The following is a 21,600-nucleotide window of genomic DNA, read 5'->3' as shown; positions in this document are numbered from 1 at the left end:
GCTCCGTGCAGCGATACGGCATTTTCGATGCCCTACAAGATGCCCTGGAAAGCTTGTGCTTGGTCGGCACTTACTGTTGGCCGGCGAGACAGCACTTCATATGAATAATAGGGGAGGAAGCCTCTGAGCCCGCGCACATCTCCGGCCCAACCAGCGTGAGGTGAAACGGTATCAGGATCGATGACATGCAAATTCCAAACGTAGGGCATTAGGCGGTGACCTTCAAGGTTGTGTTAAATGGTCAACATCTGTTGAACACTGTGAGTTTGGCATCATATAAGGGGAACTGCGCTCAAACAGGACGCCAGTACAAGTCCACCGAGAAGACATTGGCCACATTGAGTGTGTAATAATGGCCTTTGTGGCGATCATCGTTACACAAACTGCGGCTTGGATGTAACTGCTTGACTGACCGGCATAAATGACACGACAAATCCTGCACAGCCACAGCGGCCGATAGCCTAGAAGAGGCTTATTGTCAACAGCAGGCGCTTCTGTGACGACTTCTGTCTGTAGCTGGCAGATCTCTCAGCAGCTTCGACACAAGCGCAGACCTGGTACCGACGAGTACCCAAAGACGATGGCTCAAGGGAAGGAGACGGAGGGACTCCCCCAAGGGTCCAGGGTAGGGGGTTGTGTAACCCCCCCCCCAGTGTAGATCAGACCCTCAAGTGCCGTTTCACGCTTCGGAAATAGATCACTACAGTACTGGTGGCTGGGAGTAGTGGTGGCGGGCGTCTGGGAGATGCTGCTAGCGCGAGAAAAGTCGGCACCCTGGACGTGTACATGCCAGGGATTTCTTAGGCGAGCCAATTCCAAGGAAACGAAATACTCCGTGGTCTAGAAGCGACCGAGCTTGGTCGGCTGATATGCCTGTACGTGCGGCTCGATGGTCGAGCTCGGGTGTCAGTAATTCTTAGCGTTAACACAATCTTCTTAAGGTCTTGAGCTCGTATGGATCATAGGTTGCTAAGCTAAATGCGAATTGGAATTGTCTTCACCAACGGAGCGACATCAGCTGCAGACCCTGACTCTGTCCCTGTGTTGCGCACTTTTTCTGGTGATCGGCGTGTTGTGAACGCGTCGAGCTCCTATGAGCATGAGGGATTAATTGTCGCTGAGGATGGCCTGCATCACTTGATCCAGCAGGGAAGACTGGTCATTTGGTCACGAGCTGCATCCGTGATTGGGCATTCGAAGCCCTACGCTGAGAAGAGCCATTCGGCTGGGATACTGCCTCGTTTGGGCCGGGTACAGATGTGCAGGTGCCACCCCGATCACTTGAGTGACTACATTAGCCATGTAAACAGGGAACCTGGGCAGTCAGTCGAGATACTCAATTGAGAATCGGCTCATCCTGCTGCGAGTCTCTTATGGCAGTGCCAAATGATTTGGCCAGCAGGCACATACCACCTCGGGCGAGTATCAACACCCACAAAGTGAACTTGGCTGTGGTGTTCGCACGTCGCCTTCTACATTGTGAAGTTGTCCAGCTTGCTTTGAAACAAAATCTACGAGTGGCGCAGTCTGCGGGTACACACGTCAGTCATGAGGCATCATACAGCACGTGCACAACTTCCCAGCCACCTAGAGGAACCACAAAACGAGCTCCTCTCTGTGGAGGGTCATCTCCAACCAAGCTTGCAGGCTATTGGCTGCGCACAGGGGTTCCAGTTGAACAGGGTGGAGGCTGAGCTTACGCAGTCCAGTATCACGGGAAGGGCAGGAACAGGCGCAGGCGGCGCCATATGCTGACTGCAGCGCTGGACGTTCTAGAAGAATTCTGCAGAGGCGAGGGATTTGTGCCAGCGAGCACGACGTGCAGCCCAAACCGTGGATGGAGTGTGACATGCACCCGGGGAAGAAGGGTGTGGTCTGGCATCCAAATTAGCAAAAGGCAGTGGCGGTCAACACCGGGAGGTGAAGCTGAGGCTAATATGAGCTGGAGTCCAGAACGGGCCGGCCAATCGGCATCAGCAATGCGGAGGACGTTGGCCGACGGCCACAGGAGACCTCGTAGCCAGCAGCGATAGAAAGCTGCGCAATCTGGTATGCATTTGGGACGCGTTATGAAGGGCAGTTGTACCTGTGAGCCTGGACTGGTATGTGGTGGTGAAGTCGTGTGTGCTGCCGTGATATACAGGCTCTCCGGTTCTCCCCACTGAGCAGCAAGGCAGAGAGACTGCCAGACTGCTTCCGTACTGCGACAATCACCATGATCATCGTGGACCTCAAGTGCCCTCACATCGAAGTCACACAGATGGCAGTCGGCCGCCAAACTTGCCACGCGCTTCCGGTTCTCCCAGCTTTGGGTATTCCTTAAGCCTATTCGATCCTGCCATATGGTGCACGATGGTCGTTTCGGTAGCATCATCCAGGAGTCGTGCTCCGTCGGAAACCCCGCCAGCATTGTTGATCGCCATTCTACCAGGGCGGCCGAGCCCCATGCCAAGTTCCGCCGAGTGAGCTGTCTGGGAACCTGCTAGGCCAGCAAGCGGAGAATCTGCGTTGCGTGGGATGGCAGTTTGTGGGTTGTCATGCAAGAGCCATTGATTGGCTTGTGGAGCCGCGCCGAGATGACCAGCCACGCGCTCTCCACTCGATCGGTCTGATTCTGTGACTGCTAGACGGGCAGCTCGCGGCCGCGGCGGTGACAGACAAAAGAAAGCTACGCCATTCAGAGAATGGTTCCCCAAACCCGGATCACTGATGAGTGACCACCAACGGGCCTGGCCGGCAACGTTGGCCATTGGCTGGTCGGAAGAAGCAGGGCGGATGCTGGTCTGAGCACCCGGCGGGCGACATCATCGACGTGGCGTGGGGAGCGAGGCCCCTTGTCCCCACGCCTGTCCAGGGCGATCATGTACGTGATCCCGCGTTTTCGCTCTTGGCTTCAGCTGTTTCCTGGCGCTCTCCTCCTGCCTGCCTCGTCCTGCAAGCCCCCATGCAGCGCCGAACTGAGTGGTGGGGGCCTGTTTCCACGACAAAAAGTCGCTCACCACTCCGGGACCTGGGAGCCCTTGTGCGTCCAACCACCACAGCCCTCCTCGCGTCAGCAGCTCATTCCCGTGGCAACCCGTCAGCGACCAGTTGGTTGTCACGGCCTGTCGAGGCTACACCGTCATAACGAGGTCGGCAACGCAGCCATCTGCAGAGGCACGCTATGGGTCATCAGCACCCGAAGCAGGCGCGCAGGGGGACTGAACCATCTTGCGCCGGCAATTAGACCATATTCGTGGTAAACAACAGACTCGGAAGCGTGGTCCGGCAGGCCATAATGAGTCCGCCTGGCTTGAGGGTGGCCACGCCGTCATGGATGAGGTTGCTGTGGCCCGCTCCTGGCTGGGGAGGGAGTGCAGCCGCTCGAGGCGACGGAGAAACCGAGTTGCTCATGCCGGCCTTGTGCCTGTGGGCACAAAGACCATGGCCGGAAGGGGCATGGACCGGCCCTGCAGCCGGCTCAAAAGTGCATCGTGCAGCGCCTGCGTATTCCTGCCGCCTCCAACCTCCAACGCTCCAACGGGGTCGCCCGCCCGCCTGGTCGCGACGCAGCCCGGTTCTTCCCACTCGTTGTCCTGCCCGCCGGCTCCTTTTGGCCGTCGGTCTCGTTGTTAAAAGCTCCCGCAGGGCCGCTCTCTCAAGGCTGGGTGGCCCCCGCTTGTCGGAGCGTCGCGCAGTCTCCCGCCTGCCGCCTCAGATCTGTCATGTGTCCGTGCTTCTCATCTGTCTGCTCAACTGCCTGCCAGCACATTGCAACACAAGACCGCCCTACCAATACGTGAGACATAAGCACCACCGGCACAGCATCGACATCTGCAACAGGAGCGTGTGCCGCCGCCTGGACGCTGGTGCTTGTCTCGGCGCCGCTGCACTAGTCCGCACAATTTTTGAAAAGGGTCCTGACCGGCTTCTCGCCAGCTCTGAGGCTAGCTTGGCACCATTGCTGCCATCGTTGCCCAGGGCTAGGTACTGTCCCACTGCTCCCCAGTCCTCTCTGGTGGTGTCAAGTCGCCGTCGCCGCGCCTTCGCCCCTACACCCACACCCTCCTCATCAACGCTCCAGTGCTCGGCTCCCACAGGCCTGAACCCCTGGCGGGTCGTCGCCCAAACCGCCTTTGTCGCCTGCGACACTGGAGAAGCGCACCCCCTGGGCTGGACTACCGACTCAGCAACGCTTGCGCCTCTCCACTGCGGTGCCATTCGCCATTTGCTCCTCCCACAGGCCCTGTCTGAGCCCGCCCATTCTCCACCCCATTTCTCCTCTGTTGCTCACAGGCGCTCTCTCTTCCGCCCACGCCTTAGGGTTTCCCTGTGGGCCCATCGTCGGCCTGCGACTCTCTCCTAGCCGCCGCCCGTCGCTGCGATTCCCAAACTCTACCTTCATCTTTCTCCTCTAGCCTTCTTTTTTTCTCTCCCACTGCTTTGCCCGCTTGTCTGTCCTGGCAGGTCGAGTTCTGTGCCCAGCGTACGCCTGGCCAGCTCCTCAGTCCCGACTCTACAACACCACCAACCAGCCTCCACGTCTTCTTCCCAGACACAGGCATGAGCCTCTTATAGCCTCGCGGGTCTGTTGTTCTGCCTGGGTGCTTTGCTGAAAGCAGCACGCCAACCACAAAGATCACAGAAGCAAAAGTGTTACCAGGTCTTGCCTGTGTCGGCTCACGGCGAGCTCTGCTGCTTATTGATTCCGCATTGCACCTAAGCAGAGGTTGAAGATATGTTGATAGACGGCGAGAAATGGGCTTGCGAGGCCTGTGTCCGTGGACACAGGGTCAGCAACTGCCAGCATGCGGGTGAGTTCCGAGTCGAAGCTCACGACCTTTCCACCTGCAGCTTGTGTTCTTCTTGCTACATTTACGTGTGATCCTCGCTGACCTGGAAATCGTGATCTTAGACCGTCCCTTGCAACACATCAACAAGAAGGGCCGTCCAGTATCCCAGTGCCAGCACTGCCGCTCCATGCGCAAGTCTCGCTCATCCCATGTAAAGTGCGACTGCGGAGAAAAGACGCACAAGTGCATCCACCTGCAGCAGACGATGGACGGACACAAGGGTAAGCGGCAACCTGCCACTCCATGAATATGTGGTGGTACTGGGCACGCAACGACTGACATCATGAGCCCTTCCAGAGAGCTGTTGTTGTAACCACGGTGGGCGTTGTACATGCTGTCACAAAAAAGAGGCAGTACTTGATACCGTCCCGGAATCAGAGTCGGACCAGGAGGAGTGCAAGACAACAAGCTGCAAACCCATCAGCCGCCGCCGCAGGACCAACACGGCTCATTCAGAACCAGTGCTGAGCTTTGACGAGAACGGCCACCACAAGCCGACGCACAAGCACATCAAAGCTTCCCAGCAACATGGGCCGTACACTCTGAACAGAGTGTCCTCGATGCACAGCAATAGCAGCTCTGGCAGCCTTGGTACACGGTCGATGGACAATCTACATTGCAGCAAGGCTAGTGGTCGAAGCCGTACTGCGGCATCTACACCTCCTTCCGACATCGAGTCTGATCTTGCGTCTCCGGGCGACACGCTCCAGCAGCTCAATGGCCAGTTGCCGCCGCTCGACCTGTCGAGCATTCGCTACCCGAAATACACCCCCTCACAATATCCCGATTATGTACCTTTCATCGATCTATTCAGCGGTGTGTCGGACGGCGAACAACCTATTTTCAGCGCTGGCCTCAGTGCCGCCTCGGTCGACTGGGCGCAGTATGACGGCCTTGAGTTGCGCGACGGTTATGTGCCCTCGAGTTTTGGCCAGGCGGAGTCGTTTCCCGGTTTCGAGCTGCCCGACTCGGCCGAGCCCACGCTGGCTTCTAATTCTGGCGACGTTTCCGAAACGGAGGACTTCCTGCCCAGCTTTGGCACCTCGGCGATGGACAGCTTCCGCAACAGTGCTGCAGGCAGTTTCCTGGATCTGTCACAAAGTCAAGCATCCATGCTTAGTGCAACGGACTTGAGCAACCTCGAGTACGACGAATTCAAGGGCACGGCTGCAGCCAGCAAGCTTATGGCGGCTTCTGTTGCCCTGGACGACAGCACTTCTGCGTTTGCAGCCATGGAGGACGATGGATACTGGAGTATGAACAATTTCAACGACGGCATCACACAGTCTCCCGATCCCGTTGCATCTGGGCTGTGGGATTCATTATAGGCAACGTCCAGAGGCCGCAAGCATAAAGGGCCCCCGGCCATCGCTCCCGCAGCACATTTCCTTTGTCGCATGGCTTTCTGACGACGAGTATGAGGCGTTCAGCTCGTGGCCGCTCGGGTCACGGCACCAAAAGATTTGAATTTGCTGAGGAGAAAGACCGTTGTGCGAAAGGCGGCCCCACCCAAAGGAATGTATATAGACATGCGGGAAAGGGGTCGCCGAAGTCTGGCTCTTTTGGCAACCGTCTCTTACTGTCTGGTAGACTGCAACCATCTCCAGTTCTGCACATATTCTTGGAGAGAGAGAAGAGCGGGGAGAGGGGGGAGAACGGTGGGGAGTTTTTCTTTTCAGTCTGGGTTTCATTCTACTACTGGAGATTGGCGTTTCACGAGGCAGGTCAATGATAGACTTGATGATTTTGTTGGTTTGCTATGGCGAGCGTGCTTTGGCGAGGAGAAGGTTGAGGCTGAATACCAGGTGCACGAGCAGCAGAGAGCCCAAATGAGGAACAATGGCCCATCCATGCTAGAGTCAGGAGAGGGCCGTGGCACACACGCAGACACACAAACACTTGGGACATTGTGCATGCATGTTGGGGAATGCGGTGGTGCACCAGTGGCCGCTTTGGTGCGAACGTGGGGAGCAGAGCCCTAGGGCACCAGCTCGGTTGGGGAAACTGTCGGGGGAATGGGAGCGCCATAGGGGCGTGTGGGGTCTGCACAAGAGACGTACGCCCCCCCCCCTCCCCCCACGCGGCCCAGGTAGAGGATCCTAGAAAGGCAGCCAGGGCACGCTGTGTAGTGACGCCATTGCATGTGTCAGGGAAAGCGGCATGCACGCATGTTGCAGGACTCGCGCATCACGAGCTACGGGCGGGACGCTCGCCACGACGCACGAACAGCTAGAACAAGACACGCGGATTGTGAGTCGGACGAAGACAGCCGAGACGCCAGCGAGCGACTCGCAGGAGCCAGCGACGTTACGTAGTGCTGTCGCAGACAGCAAACGACAGCAACCAGGAAGGGTCAGGGCACGTCGCAGCGGATGTGGGCGCGGCGTGTGGCCGGTCCCCAGGGCAGGGCTGTGGGCCCACCGCAAAAGACGATGCGCTTCACAGCGACCCGATACGATGCGATGCGCTGTGACTTGGTCGGTGGGTTGATGCCCTTCTCTGACTTCCTTGAGGCGCCTGTCCGCCTCCAAAGACAAAGAAAGCCTAGAGGCCCGACGACGCAACCACTTGGTTGCAGAAGCTTCGCGTGCTTGCTTGCTTGAATCCTGCCATCAACCCTAGCCCAGCACCACCCCAAGTGCAGCGGCACTCTGATGGACGAATGCTGCAACAATGCAACAAGGGGCCCGCGCACGCTTGAGGTGGCTGGATTTGGCATTTGCCGCAGTATGCCCGTATGTGGGGGCGAAGGGGGAAGGAGGAGTGGGAGGGCGAACGGGGGACTTGATGGCGAGCCCTGATACCGTGTGCACTTGTGCAATTTTGCCCGGCCATTGCACTGTGCGGTGGGCGGCCAAGAACCTGAAGACCCGGCTGGGCGAAAAAGGGCCGTTTGGCATCCGCCGGCGCACAACAAAGAACCGGTTCGCTCGCCAAACTCGGTCACTACAGCCGGACCAATGGGCCATCATGCCCAATACCGCTGTGTCCTTTCCCGTTCATCCTGGTTTTTCTCTCCTTCGCTGTCAAGTTTTCTGCTTGCCCGCCGCTGCTGTCGTTGCTCGTTTGCCTCCTGTCTCGTGTCTCATCTCGAAGTGACCTCGAGACGCTCTTGAAACGAGCGGACCGTCTTGGTGATTTTTGGGGGGTGTTGAAGGCGAGGTTTCGTGCTACATCTGGTCCTTTCGTTGATAGCCATCGTGGATGCTGGGGACGATTGCATCGTGTCCGTGAATGTGTTCGTGGTAACAAGTCAGTCACCAGCTGTTGTCGAGCCGGCCGGCGGGCAACATTCGATGCATGCCGAGAAACGCAGGGGCTGCGGTCAGGCGGCCGGACTGCGTCTTATAGACGGTCCCCGTGTTGGGCTGCTGATGCGCCGACCTGGGCCGAACCGCCTGTCGTACCACCGTCGCACGTCCGGAGACTGAGCCGTGCCTGGATGTCCTCCTACATGGGGCATGGCTGCCTCTTAAATACGCTGGCACGCAGATGACCAACTTATATCGCGCATGATACTAGGCACCGGCTCCCCCCGTCCACTGGCCATGGCGAATCTGCGGTATTTTTGCACATTTCGCCACGTCGCAGGTGATATAATTAACACGCATACAATGTCAAATCATTGTGAAACGAGTCAACCCAGCCTCAGCTGCGCCGTAGTGCTCGCTGAAAACATATCCCAAGCCGTACTGCGACCGTCGTCCAAGTGCCCGGGCTTGCACACCTACCTACCTTTGTCGATGGCTTTGACAGCTTTGACCTATGAGCTGGAGCCGGCGGCAATCCTCCAGTCGTTGCTTTATAATTAGTCCCTTGGGAGCGTTCTACTCTGCTCTCCTACGTGGGGCCCATGCGGAAGTTGTCGGGATGTTTTCGCTTACTATCGTACGTTAAAGACGACCCGAGGAATCGTGGCTTGGTGTCAGATGCGAAAATCATAAAGCACGGCCATTCCTTCCTTCCCTCATTGTCAATACAAGCCCGGCATGTAGCCCTCACGCAGGGTGCACTTGGACAGCATCACTATCTCGTTCAGCCATCTCTGACTACAAGGGGTTTCCGCCCCGGTAACTCGCTGTCTTACTCAACGTCTCGAGATGTTGTGCCAATCGACTGTAATCCACTCTTCATCGGAATCATTCCTTTCTTGGTCTTGTTGGAGAGGCAGTATTTAGTCCCCTCCGATGTTCACCCAGATCCCCAAGCCGAGACATGCTCGATGGACCGAGCCCCGAGAACTTCGCGCCTGTAAGCTGGTTAGTTTGATATCAACGTCAAAGCGCGGAAAACTCACTTGTTTGGCGCCGGCGACGCTCCACGTCTTTTTGTTAACACAGGGACAAGTTCGTGTCTGTGTGTGGCTCGCCAACTCTTTCGATCGGTTCCTCGTCCCAAGCAACCTCTCCACCGCCGTGAATTTTCTTCGGGGGGTGGTTACATCCTGCGGAGATAAATGCCTAGCAACCATGTCCATCGTGGAAGACTCAACTGTTTCGAACACAGGGGGCGTGCGTGGTAAGGTTGGCACAGAAGGCCTGTGGGCGGCCAGGTTGCATGATTTCGTCCAAGCGAGCCGGGGAACAGCAACATAATGTGCCGTCAAGCAACAGCTGTGGCAGTCCTCCGGGGACTTGTTCGCGGGCGAATGGACTTATATCCTGCTACCCATACCACAGGATTGTGCAGCGCTCGAGGTTTACTCTGGCCGTCATGTAAGTTTGACCAATGGTCACTACTAGTATTATCTTGTCTTGTACTGTCGATGCCTGGTGACTAAACCACAGCTCATTTTTCTCGACAACGAAGCCCAGCTGTAGTGCCCACCACTGGCTTCTACGATTGACAGAAAGAAGCCATTGGCGCCACTCAGCTTCGGTAGAGTCCATCATCCTAACGACTCCTTGAAAATGATCGCTTCGTAGAGACGGTGGCTGTTGATTATGCATGTGACATTTCGGGGCAATCAGCTCTTCAGATGTGAGCCGCATGCTGATTCCTGACATTCCAACAATGATACGAACGATACTCTATCCCGCGAATAGCTCACCTGACCGTGGAATCTTTAAGATGCAGATATTGCGAGATCTTGTGGTGTTTTGACGTTCGACCTGCCCACGCCTGCTGGAAAGGTCCGAATGCTGACAATTTTTGTAGCTCGGGCTGGTATCGAGGATAATGGACCCTGAAACATACATAACAACTTTTCGCAGAATTAAGTCGGGGTCGAGGGCGCAGCTGGTGGAATTCCTCTCCTGATCCCACCGGTCTGCGCCATTTTCTTCTGTTGGCAGAATTTGCTAGCATCCAGCACTTGCCGTCTACCAGGACAGATATTTGGCAGGAAGGAAAGACCTGCTCGATAGTCGTCGCACGACAAAAACTTGCCGTAGCCCCTTTTCACATTTTTCCGCAGCCCAGAGGCTTTCGCCTTACGTGACCTGCCGTGCCTTTGGACACGACTGAGTTTGAAAGCTGACTATGCTGGTGAGGACTACTCAAATCTATCCGGGGTATTGTTAAGACCATGCTTCTGTGAGTTCCTAGGTAGTCTGGGAAGGGTGCAGGCTAAACTTAGGCAAATACCACAGTGCAGAGAGTAGAGGGACACACGTACAACAGTGTCTGGCGGCTACGAGTCTAATCAGCCGTATGTTGGTCATTCTGTACTGGGCGTCCCGGTCACCGAGACTCTCACTGGTCTCAAAGGGTAAGCTAGGAAAGCCGGCCTCCCAGATCGCCAGCACAATATTCACAACCCAAGCAGCCCCATAGGTACGGAAACCCGTTCACTTGCCTGCCCAAATTTCCAGGCTCCTCATTACGCACGAACGGTTCTTGGAAATCGTAAGTATGACTTGGCTTGCGCGAAGCGGCGCTTCCTCGGGAAGCATCCCTAGAAGGTCGTGTTGAACCATTCGAACAGGTGATCACAGGATAAGAGTCCATCAAAATTTTGCTTCGATGGGTTCTGACTTTGAGTCAACTCAGGGTTCTAGCGCACTGGCACTGTTCGTTTTAAAGAAGTAAGGGGGCTTGACTTGTCCTCCCAGAAACACCTTGATTTTGTTCGGAAATGGTAAATCGGAATGGCTGGTCCCTTGTTTTGATTATGAACGTGATACTAATCGAGTGCACGACAGTGAACACGGATTTTGTCAACCTGGAAACTCCAAGCATACGAACTACGTGGCTGAACGATTGAGTTTCATCTTGGTCCATTTTCGACCTCCTCGATATCCTGTGACGGTAGAGGAGTTCATCCTTACACCGTAAACAGAATTGAATGTAAGTCGATCCGTACACACTAGCAACGGAACTTCTAGTGCTGCTTGATCTGCTTCGCCGAGATCTGGAGCGGTATACAGGAGCGGGCGCGTCCCAGCCCTGCCACGAAGAACCATCGATGGTGGGCGCGGCGCATGTCCTCATGCTACTGGGGCTGGTTCAACCTTTTTGATCTTTATCATCCACTAGCAGGGTTTCAAGCTCTATGGGCTCAACATAGGTTTATAGAATGTGAGGCGTTCGGCTTGCTTGTCCTCCCAAGCAATAATGGTCTAACGGTGGCTTCCATCCTGCTGTACGTCTCGAATCTCATATACACATCGTCAATTGAGACTCAATGGACATGTGGGTGCCTCATTCCCATGGGTGACCAACACGTTCTGGTTCTTATCGAGTTGCTCCTGCGCACCGTGGTTGAGAAGTGCATGTTCTAAATGTCGGCCTGAGTACACTCTTCATCACGTCTAGTGCACTGATTAGATCTGGCGCAGCGGCGATATGTATGCGACTGGTTCTCTGCAGTTTCTAAAGTCATGGAGAACTGATTGCCATTGTTCATAACACTGCCGTGATCAATGGCGTGGTGGTCATGCTGGTCGTCAACCTACACGAGAATAGCGCGCTGTACCGTCGTTGTCGTCATCGCAAAGTTGGTAGAGGTTAACTTAGGTCACCAGTGTGACTGATACTAGACTTGTGCTCCTTTCTGCCGTGATTGAAACGCAACCGAGGCGATGCACAGTATCAGTGACCATGCTGGATCTCAAGCTCAGCCATCGATGTGCCCCAAGTGCGGACCAAGCCGCCGAAGTTCCAACACAAATGCTGTTGAGCCAAAGCAACTGCCTGTGTCTTGAGCAAGCGCGAGGAATATCCATTTTCCCTGCCCCCATCGTACCCCTCTAATGAGACGTGTCCGCCACCATCTAGGATAAAGTAAGTTATCCTAAAGTACATCTGTGCATTGCAAGGAGGTGTTGCTCAAACGCTTGGACATCTGGAAGTAAGGTCGAGGTGGGTTGACTTGGGAATGTCCTTTAATTTCAAGACGATACCGTCGCTCATCTCGACATTGGTAGTCCTCGAGGTAAATAAGACGTTGGTGTCGTTGTGGCCGCCGTCTCTTCCCTCACATGGGTAAAATTGAATACAGCACGCCAAGTATGACAAGTGCAGCCCGTAGTGCCGCGGCTGGGATGTTCTCCTCCGTTTGCCCAACAAGCGGCATAACCTCGATGTATTCAACTGAAGCGGCTGCGTGCGGAACCGCTAGGTACTTGCTCGCACATGTCGCTCCATTTACAGCCAGGAGAGAGGGCTAGCGCGGCTACGTGTGAATCCATGCCGGACGGAACGAAGGCTTACTCTGTTGTCAAGAAGCCATCCTTCCAGTCAATCCAAGAACCAATCTGCTGAGTCCTTACCATGACATGCGTCGCCGGCGTACTGAGCGCCACGGCAAGCAGACCCCAAGCGGTGGTATGAATACTGCCTATACTCTAGGTTTTGTTCAGTTCCACTGGCATCGGAACGTGTCGATACAAGGTCTCATTAATCATCTTCCGCTCCATAGGTGCAAGAATTAACGACAAAGTTATGGTGTTTACGATGACCATCTGCAACTGGCGCGGGTGGAGCTATTGCTCTGTGTTCGCACTGTCGGGCATCCAAACACTCAATATCAATACAGGGCCAACACGACGTCGCCCAGCAATCTCTGGTTGTTCTTGGATCCAATGCAGATCGAATATCATCTGGGTTGGATAATATAGACGAGGCACACCAGCATGGGCCCAAGGTCGCTAACGGAACCGGCTTGTGGCTTACGCGACATGTACCTGGAACGAAGCCAGAACCAGGGCATGGTTTTTCAGATATAGGGGACATTCTTGCGCCTGTGCGCCGGCTATGACGTTGACAGTACGAGGACTTCGGCCAAGATAATTTCGCTTGGCCCAGGACGAGCGTGGCGCAAAGCAGTGATGAAAAGGTTGACCAAGTCCGCAAGTTGCAGACAAAGGTTGGCCACGAAGTGTTCAAGCACGAAGAAGGAATCGAAAGCACTGGAGACCAAGTAGTCGACTGACGAAGAACTGATGCTGTCGGCCGGCCAGTTATCGCGAGGTCAGGGCCAACCAGGGCGACCAGGCGTCGTAGTCTGGAACGGAGGCACGGCAACCTACGATTCGGACACTAATGAAGCTGGAAAGTAGGCATGCTGTCATTGGCGTTCCTGAAATGCCGAGATCAACGCCAAGGGGCCCCGAGCCCGGGCTCAAAAAGCTTCAGCATCGAGACTCATGATGCATTACGACAGTATGGTACGGCAAGGAGCCGCGGATGTCCTGAGACATTCAACAATGGATGCGGGCGGAGAGAGTGTCAACGCCAGGTACATCGGAGGAGCTAAGCCCCGCAAACAGCCTCGTGGCAAGACACTGCCTTTCACATTCAGCCAGCGACCCCAGTGCCCCACCTGCTTGTATTCCAGGGAGTGCTGACCCTAGGGTTATGGATTTAGCAGAGTATGGCATGATATAACGCCAATACAAATGTACCACGCTACCAGTTCTCAACACCGTACCCAGACCAGTTGCTGGCATGTATAAAAGACAGGGGAACAGATGAGGGAAGGGTGAAGTGCTGTTTGCATTGCTTCGTCAATCATGCCATTTCGCTCCGCTTCGTGTCGCAAAAGCAGGCGATTATCTATCTACACTACGCAAGGTATCTACCAGATCTAACTTAAACTATATACGTACATGCTGTTGTCAGAATGATGAAGTTATGGCTACCGGATGTCATTTTATCATGACAAATCCATGCGTCGTAGGCGGCCCTGGATCGTATGGGTATGCCACACTGCCACAGGGCAGTTCCCTTTGCCCATGCCCCATGCCCCTGCTTTCAAGTCAGGTCAGGCTCCCGCGGAAAACCCAAGCCGACCAGGTGGTGGGCTGATCGACAGGTCCCCGTACAAACGCCATTACGCCATACCCAAAAGAAATCTGGGGATGTGAGCAGTCAAAAGGGGGTACGCTCGCCATCCCCGACCCCGACAAGTGACGGGGCCCCTCCATCTACGGCCGTGATATATATACAGAGACGGGCGACCAGCAAGTTGTTCGTTGATGCCAAAATGAGGAAGCCGCCGCGTTGAAACATGGGGCATGCTGATTCGCTGTCGCCAATCCGTGAAGAAATCGTGAGCTCCGTTATTCGTTATTTGCCGCAGTGTTTGCTGCTGTGTCACCGAAATGGGTTGACTTCAAGCCGCCGACTTCCATATGGCCATAGATCCAATGTCGACGTAGCCAGGTAGCCGTCTGGCGCGAATCCGATTTTATTCGCCATGTGCGTGTAGTCCACTAGTGCCCAGACTTTCGTGATCATACTATTTCGCTTGAACTGCCTGTACTGGAGGTAGTGACCGAGCCCCGAGTACGGGCCATGTGGACTAGGCGGTAGATGCCGAAGGCGATGAGAGCGAGCACGATGAAGAGGACAATAATGATGATGGCGATGGTATCGTTTTCCTTGACCATGATTGCGACTTGGCTCTAAGCTCGTGATTGCTGGTGAGAGGTGGTATGTGAAGCGGATAAGCTTGGTGAGGCTGGAGATGGATATGGCCCAGGAGAGATCCGTTGGGGGAGCAAAGCGGTGAAGTCTGAGACAGACTAGGTGGGAGAGTCAAGTAATTGGTTGATGTGAAGGAATAAACGCTTTGTGTATGTTCGTGGAGGAGTAGAGTTGGAATGCATTCGCTGTCGGTCGACGGCGGCTGCGCATGCGTACTTGTAACGGGTGGTTGCCCCGCCATCACCACGAGTAAATAGCGAGGCTGGCAGGTTTTCGAGCGTCGCAGCGCAAAAGCACAAGGCTGGGAGCCTACAGGGCCTTCTGATAGGCCACGGCCAACCCGCCCCTGGACAGGGGTGGCATGATGCGACTTTCTTGGTGGCTGGGAGGTGGAACTCCACTCCACTCCACTCTAGGCTCCTACCAACAACCACAGAACATCCATGGATGCCCATGTGGTTAGCGCTCTGAACAATTGAACAATCCATCCACTACGAGTTATTCGTGGCTGCACCTTGTCAACGACACGTCTCCGCGCACGCGCCTCCATATATCACAGGGCTGTTAGGCTCGTGGTGAGGTACAATAGCTACGCATTAGAAAGTTACCACATCAAATGCACGATCAAGCAATGTTTCAAAACCCGTCAGCGCCTTTCCCTATGTGTCCCGCCTAGCTGCCTGCAAAAAACAACGATCCCGGTTTCATAAGATGCTCCACCCATCTTTGGGCGTGTCTTCCCACGCGGAATTGACGCGCACACTCATCGCTCGCCGCGATTTTTACTCATTGCACGATCTTGACATGCCGCTCGTAGAAAGCCAGCATCTGCAGTAGTTGAATTAGCTATCGCTCCACAGATGAGACGTGCTGGCGTGGCAGAGAGAAGGCCTCCTACCTTCTGGGGACAGCGCTGGTAGATGACCTTGGTTTCGTGCTGAGTTTTTTGCCCGTTCTTCCACGTGAGGTACACAATCAGCTTGCCCGAGTTCTCGTCATGGCACGCGTCGATCGAATCGACCTCGTCCTCCCAGAGTCCAGCCGGTGGCTTCCACGCTTTCGTCGACGCTGGCGGTGTACTATCACTCGGGTGCTCGCCCTTTCTCCGTTTACCGTTCGCAGGCGCACTCGCCGCCGGACGGCCGCGCTTCTTTCCCTTGATTCCCTTTTCCGAGTCCTCGAGGATCTTGTCCTCCCCTCCATGGGCCTCAAGGTATTCAAGGAGAATATCACCTGCATTCTCCAGCAGGTTCTCCTTGCTCTCCCAAGTCCGATCTGCCTTCTTGTCATAGCCCTCCCACTTGACCTCAAATTTCAAAGTACCCTAGGAATCATGATGTCAAAATGAGTCCCGATATTGTCCCTTTTCTATTCTATCCGGCATGAACCGATTCAGGTGACAGAAAGCAGGACACTTCCGTACACGCTTTCGATTTGGGAGCACTCACATCTGGATAGACCATGTGCGACATGATTTTCTCCACGACGTATCTGTGTTGCGCGACATCAGCATTTCGATCGTGACAACGCGAGCCTTGGGCCCGTTGCATGGTGGCCTAGATACGCCCATAAAACACTTCTTGCAGGCGACTTACTCGTCCTCTTCGAGATCGTCGTCTTGGTCTTCGTCATCGTCGTCATCCTCATCGTCTTTGACCTCATCAGACTCGTTGGCGGGTTTGTTTGGCGGCTTGGAGCCATTGCGTGTAGTCGATGTGGTGGTCTTCGCCGTTCGTCGCGACGAGGAAGCGTTGGGTGGCGGGGAATCGGCAGCCTTGGTGCGCAGAGGCACTTGCACGTCGTCTTCTGATTGCGAGTGCTCGTCGTCACTGATTGCTGTTTTGATGCACGGCATCTAGTCAGTGTCTAATGTTGGGAAAACCAAGAAGATCAAGTGTGCTGCGGCGGCCATGACGCGGCACAAGTGTTTGTTGGCGCATGCGTGAAGTCGTGATGGCTGTCTTTGACTTCAGGAGTGGTTGATCCTGGTGCAATATTGGACTCGGCGCGCGACAAGACCATGAGACCAAAGGGCGACTTACCGGGCGGCATATTGGTGGTCGAGCTCTTGTCCTCACGGCTCGCCAGGCCAAAGAAACGCAGCATACAAATCGTTCGCCGAGGACAGGAAGTGGATGGAGGGTCGCGAAGCGCAGAGACGGGTTTGTGGAGGCACCTCGCTCGCTGCGGCGCGTGAGTGTCAAAGATGTGGAACGCGATTTGGGGTGCGGAGCAAGTGGAGAAGCTGCAAGCTTCCAAGGTTCCTCGAGCGACTTTCGAAAGTGCCCAGGTGGACGCGCCAACTCCGATATAACCGGACACCCAGGGCCGGCCCAGTAATGTCCGAAAATTGTCATTTCGCCAATTGTCTCGCAGACCAACGTGGTCACGTCCAAACGTCCCTCGAAAACATGGGATTGCTCCTTGGTAATATAGTCAGCTACCATATTCTCCCTCGGTGTGTTCTTGCGGTTAGCCAGTACACTCCTGCTCAGACAGCAGGATACTTCTGTGCTGCCCATTCTAGATTTGCTCCTGCAGTGAAAGATCCCCAAGACTTGTCTCCCGGAACACACTTGGTAAGTACCTTAGGCACGCCTACTGAGACGTAAACCACTACAATAATCGACCCCCGTATGCCTTAGCAAGACGAGGCAGCCGAGTCATAAAGCACGCAGTAAAGTTTTTTGGAAGTCAGGCATTTGGTGCGATCCAGTCTAGTACGATGGTGTCTATGCTCATGCCGTATGAACGGGTATCAGAAAGCTCGAGGACGATTCTCTCTGAGCGGCTTGACCGTTAGAGGACTTGTCGCCCGCCTCTCTGCACCTGTCCGCTCACAGGACCAAGTTACAGCCTTGTATTGATGCAACGATCTGTGCCTGTGCCTCCGTGGAAACCGAAAAAGCCAGATCGACGGCTCGCAGTATCGTTCCCAGACCTGCCAGTGTCAAGTTGCGACACACAATACGTCAGGCAAGTGTGCACCGCACACCTGAATAGTCCTTGCCGGGGCAACCGCACGCCAGGACGAAACAACGACAACAACCCTGCCCAACTTGCAAACCCATACAGCTGTACGGTCTACCGGAAGCGGCGCAAGGACACCGACGTCGAGGAGACCTGGCGCGCACGAGATGTGGGCGAAGAATGGTAGAGTTGCATGGCCAGGGGTCGTGGCAGCGGGAGAGCGAGGACGGGGGATCGCCCGCCAAGGCGGCAGTGGGCGGAAGAGGAGCCTATTCGCCACAGCGTGCAGGCTGCAACGGGATGGCCCCTAGCCACCTGGGCAGTGTTGGGCGTGGCCTGCAGACAAGGACGCGACGAGGCGGCCCGGCGCCTGCCAGCTCATCACGGGCACGCCTGCATGCATAGGTCGGCGGCCAAAGTGGCTGGCCTTGACCCCAGGTCGGGTTTGCTCGACGGTCCGTAGATGGGCGGTGGGTGTGTGATGGTTGGCAGAAGGCGGCGCTCCAAAGCGAAGCATCACGAGTCTCGAGCTTCACTTGTGGGACCAGGGAGCTAGGGCAGGGCGGGAGCTAGGACAGGACCCTGTACCGGTCGGTGGCCGCGTCGTGCTGTGGGTGGACGCGGAGCCGCTGCCACGCCTACCCGTCAGCCCCTGAGCGCCCCTTGGGGCCGGGCCTGGCGCCAGCTCAATTCATCAAGGGCCGCTCTTCAGACTCTCCACCCTAGCTTTCCATCATCGAGCGCTCGTCTCCCTCACATCTCCCTCGGCCCCCGACACTCGCTTCGCCTTATACTTTAATACGCCTGCGCACGCTCTCTGGGCTGCCTAACAGCTCCGAACAGCCGTTCCCAACACTGCTAGAAGCCGATATCCTCGACCATGATCCATTAGCTGTCGCAATCGCTTGCCCGTCTTAGCAGCAATGTCCGACACCGATGTCGCTGGCGCCAACGCGGCAGCGCCCGGTGGCGAGGATTCTCCTGGTGTGTTGGGCAAACAGAGCGCTGTTAAGGACAAGAACTGCCCGTACTGTGGCCAGGCCTTCACCTCTTCTTCCCTTGGCCGTCACCTCGATCTCTACGTCAAGGAGAAAAATCCAAAACCCCCGGACGGCATCCACGATGTCGAAGCCATCCGCAAGATGCGCAGTGGCATTACCCGCCGCCAACCCCGGGGTTCTCTTGCCCGGAGAGAGTCGTCCAACCATGTCGTATCTACACCTCCCTCTTCCGTCAAGAAACCAAGCCCGTCTCGCGAAAGCCACAGTGGTTCAGTTGCTCCAGATACATTGCCAACCGCCGCAGCAGGCTCAGACGCACAGCTGGTTGTCGATAACCAGGCTTTCAAATACCCCTTTCAGCCAACTTGGGAAGCGACTGGCGTGATACTCGACATCCCGGCGCCCACTACTGGACCCGAAAAAACCGCTCAGGTGGATGATGCTGCCAGTCAGGGTTCGGCCGCAAGCCGAAGGATCAACCAGCAGTCTCAGAACCAGTTCCGCAATAGTTCTGGCCGGGCAGCACAAAAGGCCCAGCTCGAGGCAAGACATAGGCTGGCAGATGCCATGGACACGGCTCGAGCGGCTGAGCTTGCGTTGAGAGAGCTTCTGAGTTCTCTGAGAGCTGCCAAGTAGGTTCCTCCTCCCTTCATTTGCTGATGCTTGGAAATACCCCTACACCAGTACTTGGTTCATATGGCTAACGAGACTTGTCTCGTAATCAGGCAGCACATAGATATGTACTCGCAGCCTTTCGATTTCGATCCTCTGTCTCTCGACTTCCCGGCTCTGACCTTGCAATGCCTCTGCGCACCACCGACCCTGTTCTCGTCAATTCCGCACTCTACCTCCTCTTCTTGGTCAATCGAACCACCATCTGAGAAACAGTATGAGGCTCTCAAAGTCTACTTCCATGAACACTTTCAGAAATGGAAATCCACATGTGCGACGGCTACAACTGCTGTGGCTGAAGACTTTAGCTACCCAATGCCCCAATCCTTAGCCTCCCAGGATCTTCGTGAAAGTATTAGAAGTGCAGAAGCGGCCGCGACCCTCTTGGAAAAGCAAATTGACGAGCATTTGCAGTCAACGTTTCAAGTCTGGGAGTCACTCACACTCGACAGAAGAAAGGAGCTGTGGATTGTGGAGCTGGCAAGGGGCATCGGAAGGCGACAAAAGGAGGTCGACATGTTGAAGCAGCAGAGGCATGAACTGAAGCAAGAAAACGCAAATCTGAAGACTCAGATCGAGCATCTCAACCGACTGCAGCAGCCGCGAGAATTCCGTCTCGTACCACCTGCTACAATACCGATTGAGGAGTCGATTCTCTCTTATCTGTTTGGAAATGCTGCTTCGATTGCACGAAAGACTATAGGCCTTGCCTTGGACGACCGCCACTTGGATCTAAATGCCGTCGTCGCCATCGCCATCGAGCGCTGGAAGTCGGCAATCGTGTCATCAAGAGCTCAGGGTATGGCAGGTCAAAAGCCACTGGACCAGATGACCTCACTTCCTACGCCGACGAGCGCCACGGCGCCATCCACGGGGCGACCTGCTGCGCAGTCAGCAAAAGCTCCCTCTCATGTGGCCACCTCGAAAGCCCTCCAGAAGCAAGTGCAGCAAAACCAGCACCAGCAAGAGCGAGAAAAGCAGCAGCAAGATCAAATCAACCCCGAACCGATTGTGACTGTCGATGCGGCAAATGGTGAGCCATCAAAAGCAACGCCTTCAACGGCGGCATCGCCGGCACAAGAGCAAATTGCCACGCCGCTCGAGAACGGGAACAGCAACAATGACAGTGACGAAGACGCAGATGCAGATATGGATGAGGATGAGCCCTTTCAGCCACTGAATTCGGTGGGCTCATTGCCTCAGCACCAGGCGCTGGTGCAGCAGCAGCAGCCACAACAGCTTAATGTTGCTAAGGCGAGATCAACCTCGCAGACTGCGGTGGCGAGCAATACTAATCATTACATGTCCAATGGCACGAGCGTGGATGTGCATTCAATGAACGGGCGCCCTGTCATCGCCGACATGGGCGGCGCATCTGTCGCATTGCAGCAACAATCCCAGCAAGCTCTATATAACAACTTCGGTGCCGGGGACGGAGCGGATGGTGATGCCATGTATATGGACTGACAGCATACCAAGGAGCTCCAGTTGGGGCTGGCCACAAAAGTTTTCAGCGAAACTGGCGTTCAAAACGATTTCTCGAGCGATTTGATGCATTTGGAGGTTGCGAATTGCTGTATCATATAATTTCATGGAATAATACAACCCATTTGCGAAGCCTACTGATATTTCTAGACCTTGGCGGGACTGGGAATAGGCTGTGGCTATCTGAAAAATTTAACTGCGGCGGTGCGGCAAGCCCGCCAGACTGTCCAATCCTGCTGCTACGATACATGTATCTACCACGGAGTCTCGACATCTTAGGGTAACCCGCCATGGGGATATATCATATTGTACTGCTGCTCGAGGCAGCAATGGGCGTCATTTGACCGCGACTAGGGCCAACATGGCAACGATGGCGAATTGCTAGCAATAACAAAAGCGAGATAGACGACACATCCGCAGACGAAGGACAAAAGAGCTACTTCAGCTCATAACCCAATTCATTGGTGTTTCATAACCGTCCCAAGAGTAATATGCGTGTACTGTTCATGCTCTTTCCGTGTGACCCTTCTATAATGCACCAGGATAAAAGAAAACGCCAATATGAAGATACAAGGCCAATGGTGTCACCCGTGGCAGCCTTTTCGAAAGATCGCCTGGGATTTGCGTACAGCCCCAGTGGAGCACTTTCGCCACCGCTCAAGCCCGTTCTCAAGCTCAGCTGTGAGCATGACCGACCTCGGTCCAGGCGCTTTGATGTGCAAGTGACGAGCCGGGCGATGTAACAAGTTCTACGTAGTGATGTTGAGGAT

At 55.2% G+C, this 21,600-nt stretch overlaps 9 protein-coding genes across 9 annotated transcripts; 7 read left to right on the top strand and 2 right to left on the bottom strand.

Annotated features, from left to right (window-relative positions):
- Positions 1 to 783: 783 nt before the first annotated feature.
- On the bottom strand, positions 784 to 2,609 carry B0I36DRAFT_28334 (uncharacterized protein). Its single transcript, XM_046151543.1, has 4 exons — positions 2,087 to 2,609; positions 1,701 to 1,875; positions 1,411 to 1,527; positions 784 to 1,280 (listed from the first exon to the last, which is right to left on the bottom strand). The coding sequence occupies exons 1-4, from the start codon at positions 2,408 to 2,410 to the stop codon at positions 1,168 to 1,170; spliced, it is 729 nt and encodes a 242-aa protein (XP_046007251.1). The 5' UTR covers positions 2,411 to 2,609; the 3' UTR covers positions 784 to 1,167.
- Positions 2,610 to 4,717: 2,108 nt separating this feature from the next.
- Positions 4,718 to 6,160, top strand: B0I36DRAFT_367498 (uncharacterized protein; the record flags this gene model as incomplete). Its single annotated transcript, XM_046159478.1, has 3 exons — positions 4,718 to 4,793; positions 4,895 to 5,053; positions 5,181 to 6,160. The coding sequence occupies 3 exons, from the start codon at positions 4,718 to 4,720 to the stop codon at positions 6,158 to 6,160; spliced, it is 1,215 nt and encodes a 404-aa protein (XP_046007250.1).
- Positions 6,161 to 6,255: 95 nt separating this feature from the next.
- On the top strand, positions 6,256 to 6,903 carry B0I36DRAFT_28304 (uncharacterized protein). The gene has a single exon (XM_046151533.1). The coding sequence runs from the start codon at positions 6,350 to 6,352 to the stop codon at positions 6,812 to 6,814; it is 465 nt and encodes a 154-aa protein (XP_046007249.1). The 5' UTR covers positions 6,256 to 6,349; the 3' UTR covers positions 6,815 to 6,903.
- Positions 6,871 to 7,414, top strand: B0I36DRAFT_28312 (uncharacterized protein). Its single transcript, XM_046151537.1, has one exon. The coding sequence runs from the start codon at positions 6,993 to 6,995 to the stop codon at positions 7,320 to 7,322; it is 330 nt and encodes a 109-aa protein (XP_046007248.1). The 5' UTR covers positions 6,871 to 6,992; the 3' UTR covers positions 7,323 to 7,414.
- On the top strand, positions 7,415 to 8,044 carry B0I36DRAFT_28306 (uncharacterized protein). The gene has a single exon (XM_046151534.1). The coding sequence runs from the start codon at positions 7,506 to 7,508 to the stop codon at positions 7,929 to 7,931; it is 426 nt and encodes a 141-aa protein (XP_046007247.1). The 5' UTR covers positions 7,415 to 7,505; the 3' UTR covers positions 7,932 to 8,044.
- Positions 8,045 to 8,368: 324 nt separating this feature from the next.
- On the top strand, positions 8,369 to 9,392 carry B0I36DRAFT_28275 (uncharacterized protein). The gene is made up of 2 exons (XM_046151528.1): positions 8,369 to 9,083; positions 9,180 to 9,392. The coding sequence occupies exons 1-2, from the start codon at positions 8,686 to 8,688 to the stop codon at positions 9,286 to 9,288; spliced, it is 507 nt and encodes a 168-aa protein (XP_046007246.1). The 5' UTR covers positions 8,369 to 8,685; the 3' UTR covers positions 9,289 to 9,392.
- Positions 9,302 to 11,108, top strand: B0I36DRAFT_353761 (uncharacterized protein; the record flags this gene model as incomplete). The annotated part of the gene is made up of 5 exons (XM_046157242.1): positions 9,302 to 9,355; positions 9,446 to 9,547; positions 10,436 to 10,542; positions 10,608 to 10,679; positions 10,976 to 11,108. 5 exons carry the CDS (start codon positions 9,302 to 9,304, stop codon positions 11,106 to 11,108), a joined length of 468 nt encoding a protein of 155 aa, XP_046007245.1.
- Positions 11,109 to 15,202: 4,094 nt separating this feature from the next.
- On the bottom strand, positions 15,203 to 16,929 carry B0I36DRAFT_333658 (uncharacterized protein). The gene is made up of 5 exons (XM_046155251.1): positions 16,745 to 16,929; positions 16,298 to 16,538; positions 16,151 to 16,193; positions 15,601 to 16,026; positions 15,203 to 15,530 (listed from the first exon to the last, which is right to left on the bottom strand). The coding sequence occupies exons 1-5, from the start codon at positions 16,806 to 16,808 to the stop codon at positions 15,489 to 15,491; spliced, it is 816 nt and encodes a 271-aa protein (XP_046007244.1). The 5' UTR covers positions 16,809 to 16,929; the 3' UTR covers positions 15,203 to 15,488.
- A 1,478-nt stretch (positions 16,930 to 18,407) lies between these two features.
- B0I36DRAFT_28221 (uncharacterized protein) lies at positions 18,408 to 20,868 on the top strand. The gene is made up of 2 exons (XM_046151505.1): positions 18,408 to 19,305; positions 19,399 to 20,868. The coding sequence occupies exons 1-2, from the start codon at positions 18,596 to 18,598 to the stop codon at positions 20,810 to 20,812; spliced, it is 2,124 nt and encodes a 707-aa protein (XP_046007243.1). The 5' UTR covers positions 18,408 to 18,595; the 3' UTR covers positions 20,813 to 20,868.
- The last annotated feature ends 732 nt before the right edge of the window (positions 20,869 to 21,600 follow it).

This window comes from Microdochium trichocladiopsis, assembly GCF_020744255.1.
Source record: "Microdochium trichocladiopsis strain MPI-CAGE-CH-0230 chromosome Unknown B0I36scaffold_10, whole genome shotgun sequence".
NCBI classification, from domain to species: domain Eukaryota; kingdom Fungi; phylum Ascomycota; class Sordariomycetes; order Xylariales; family Microdochiaceae; genus Microdochium; species Microdochium trichocladiopsis.
This window is presented reverse-complemented; position numbering and strand designations above follow the sequence as displayed.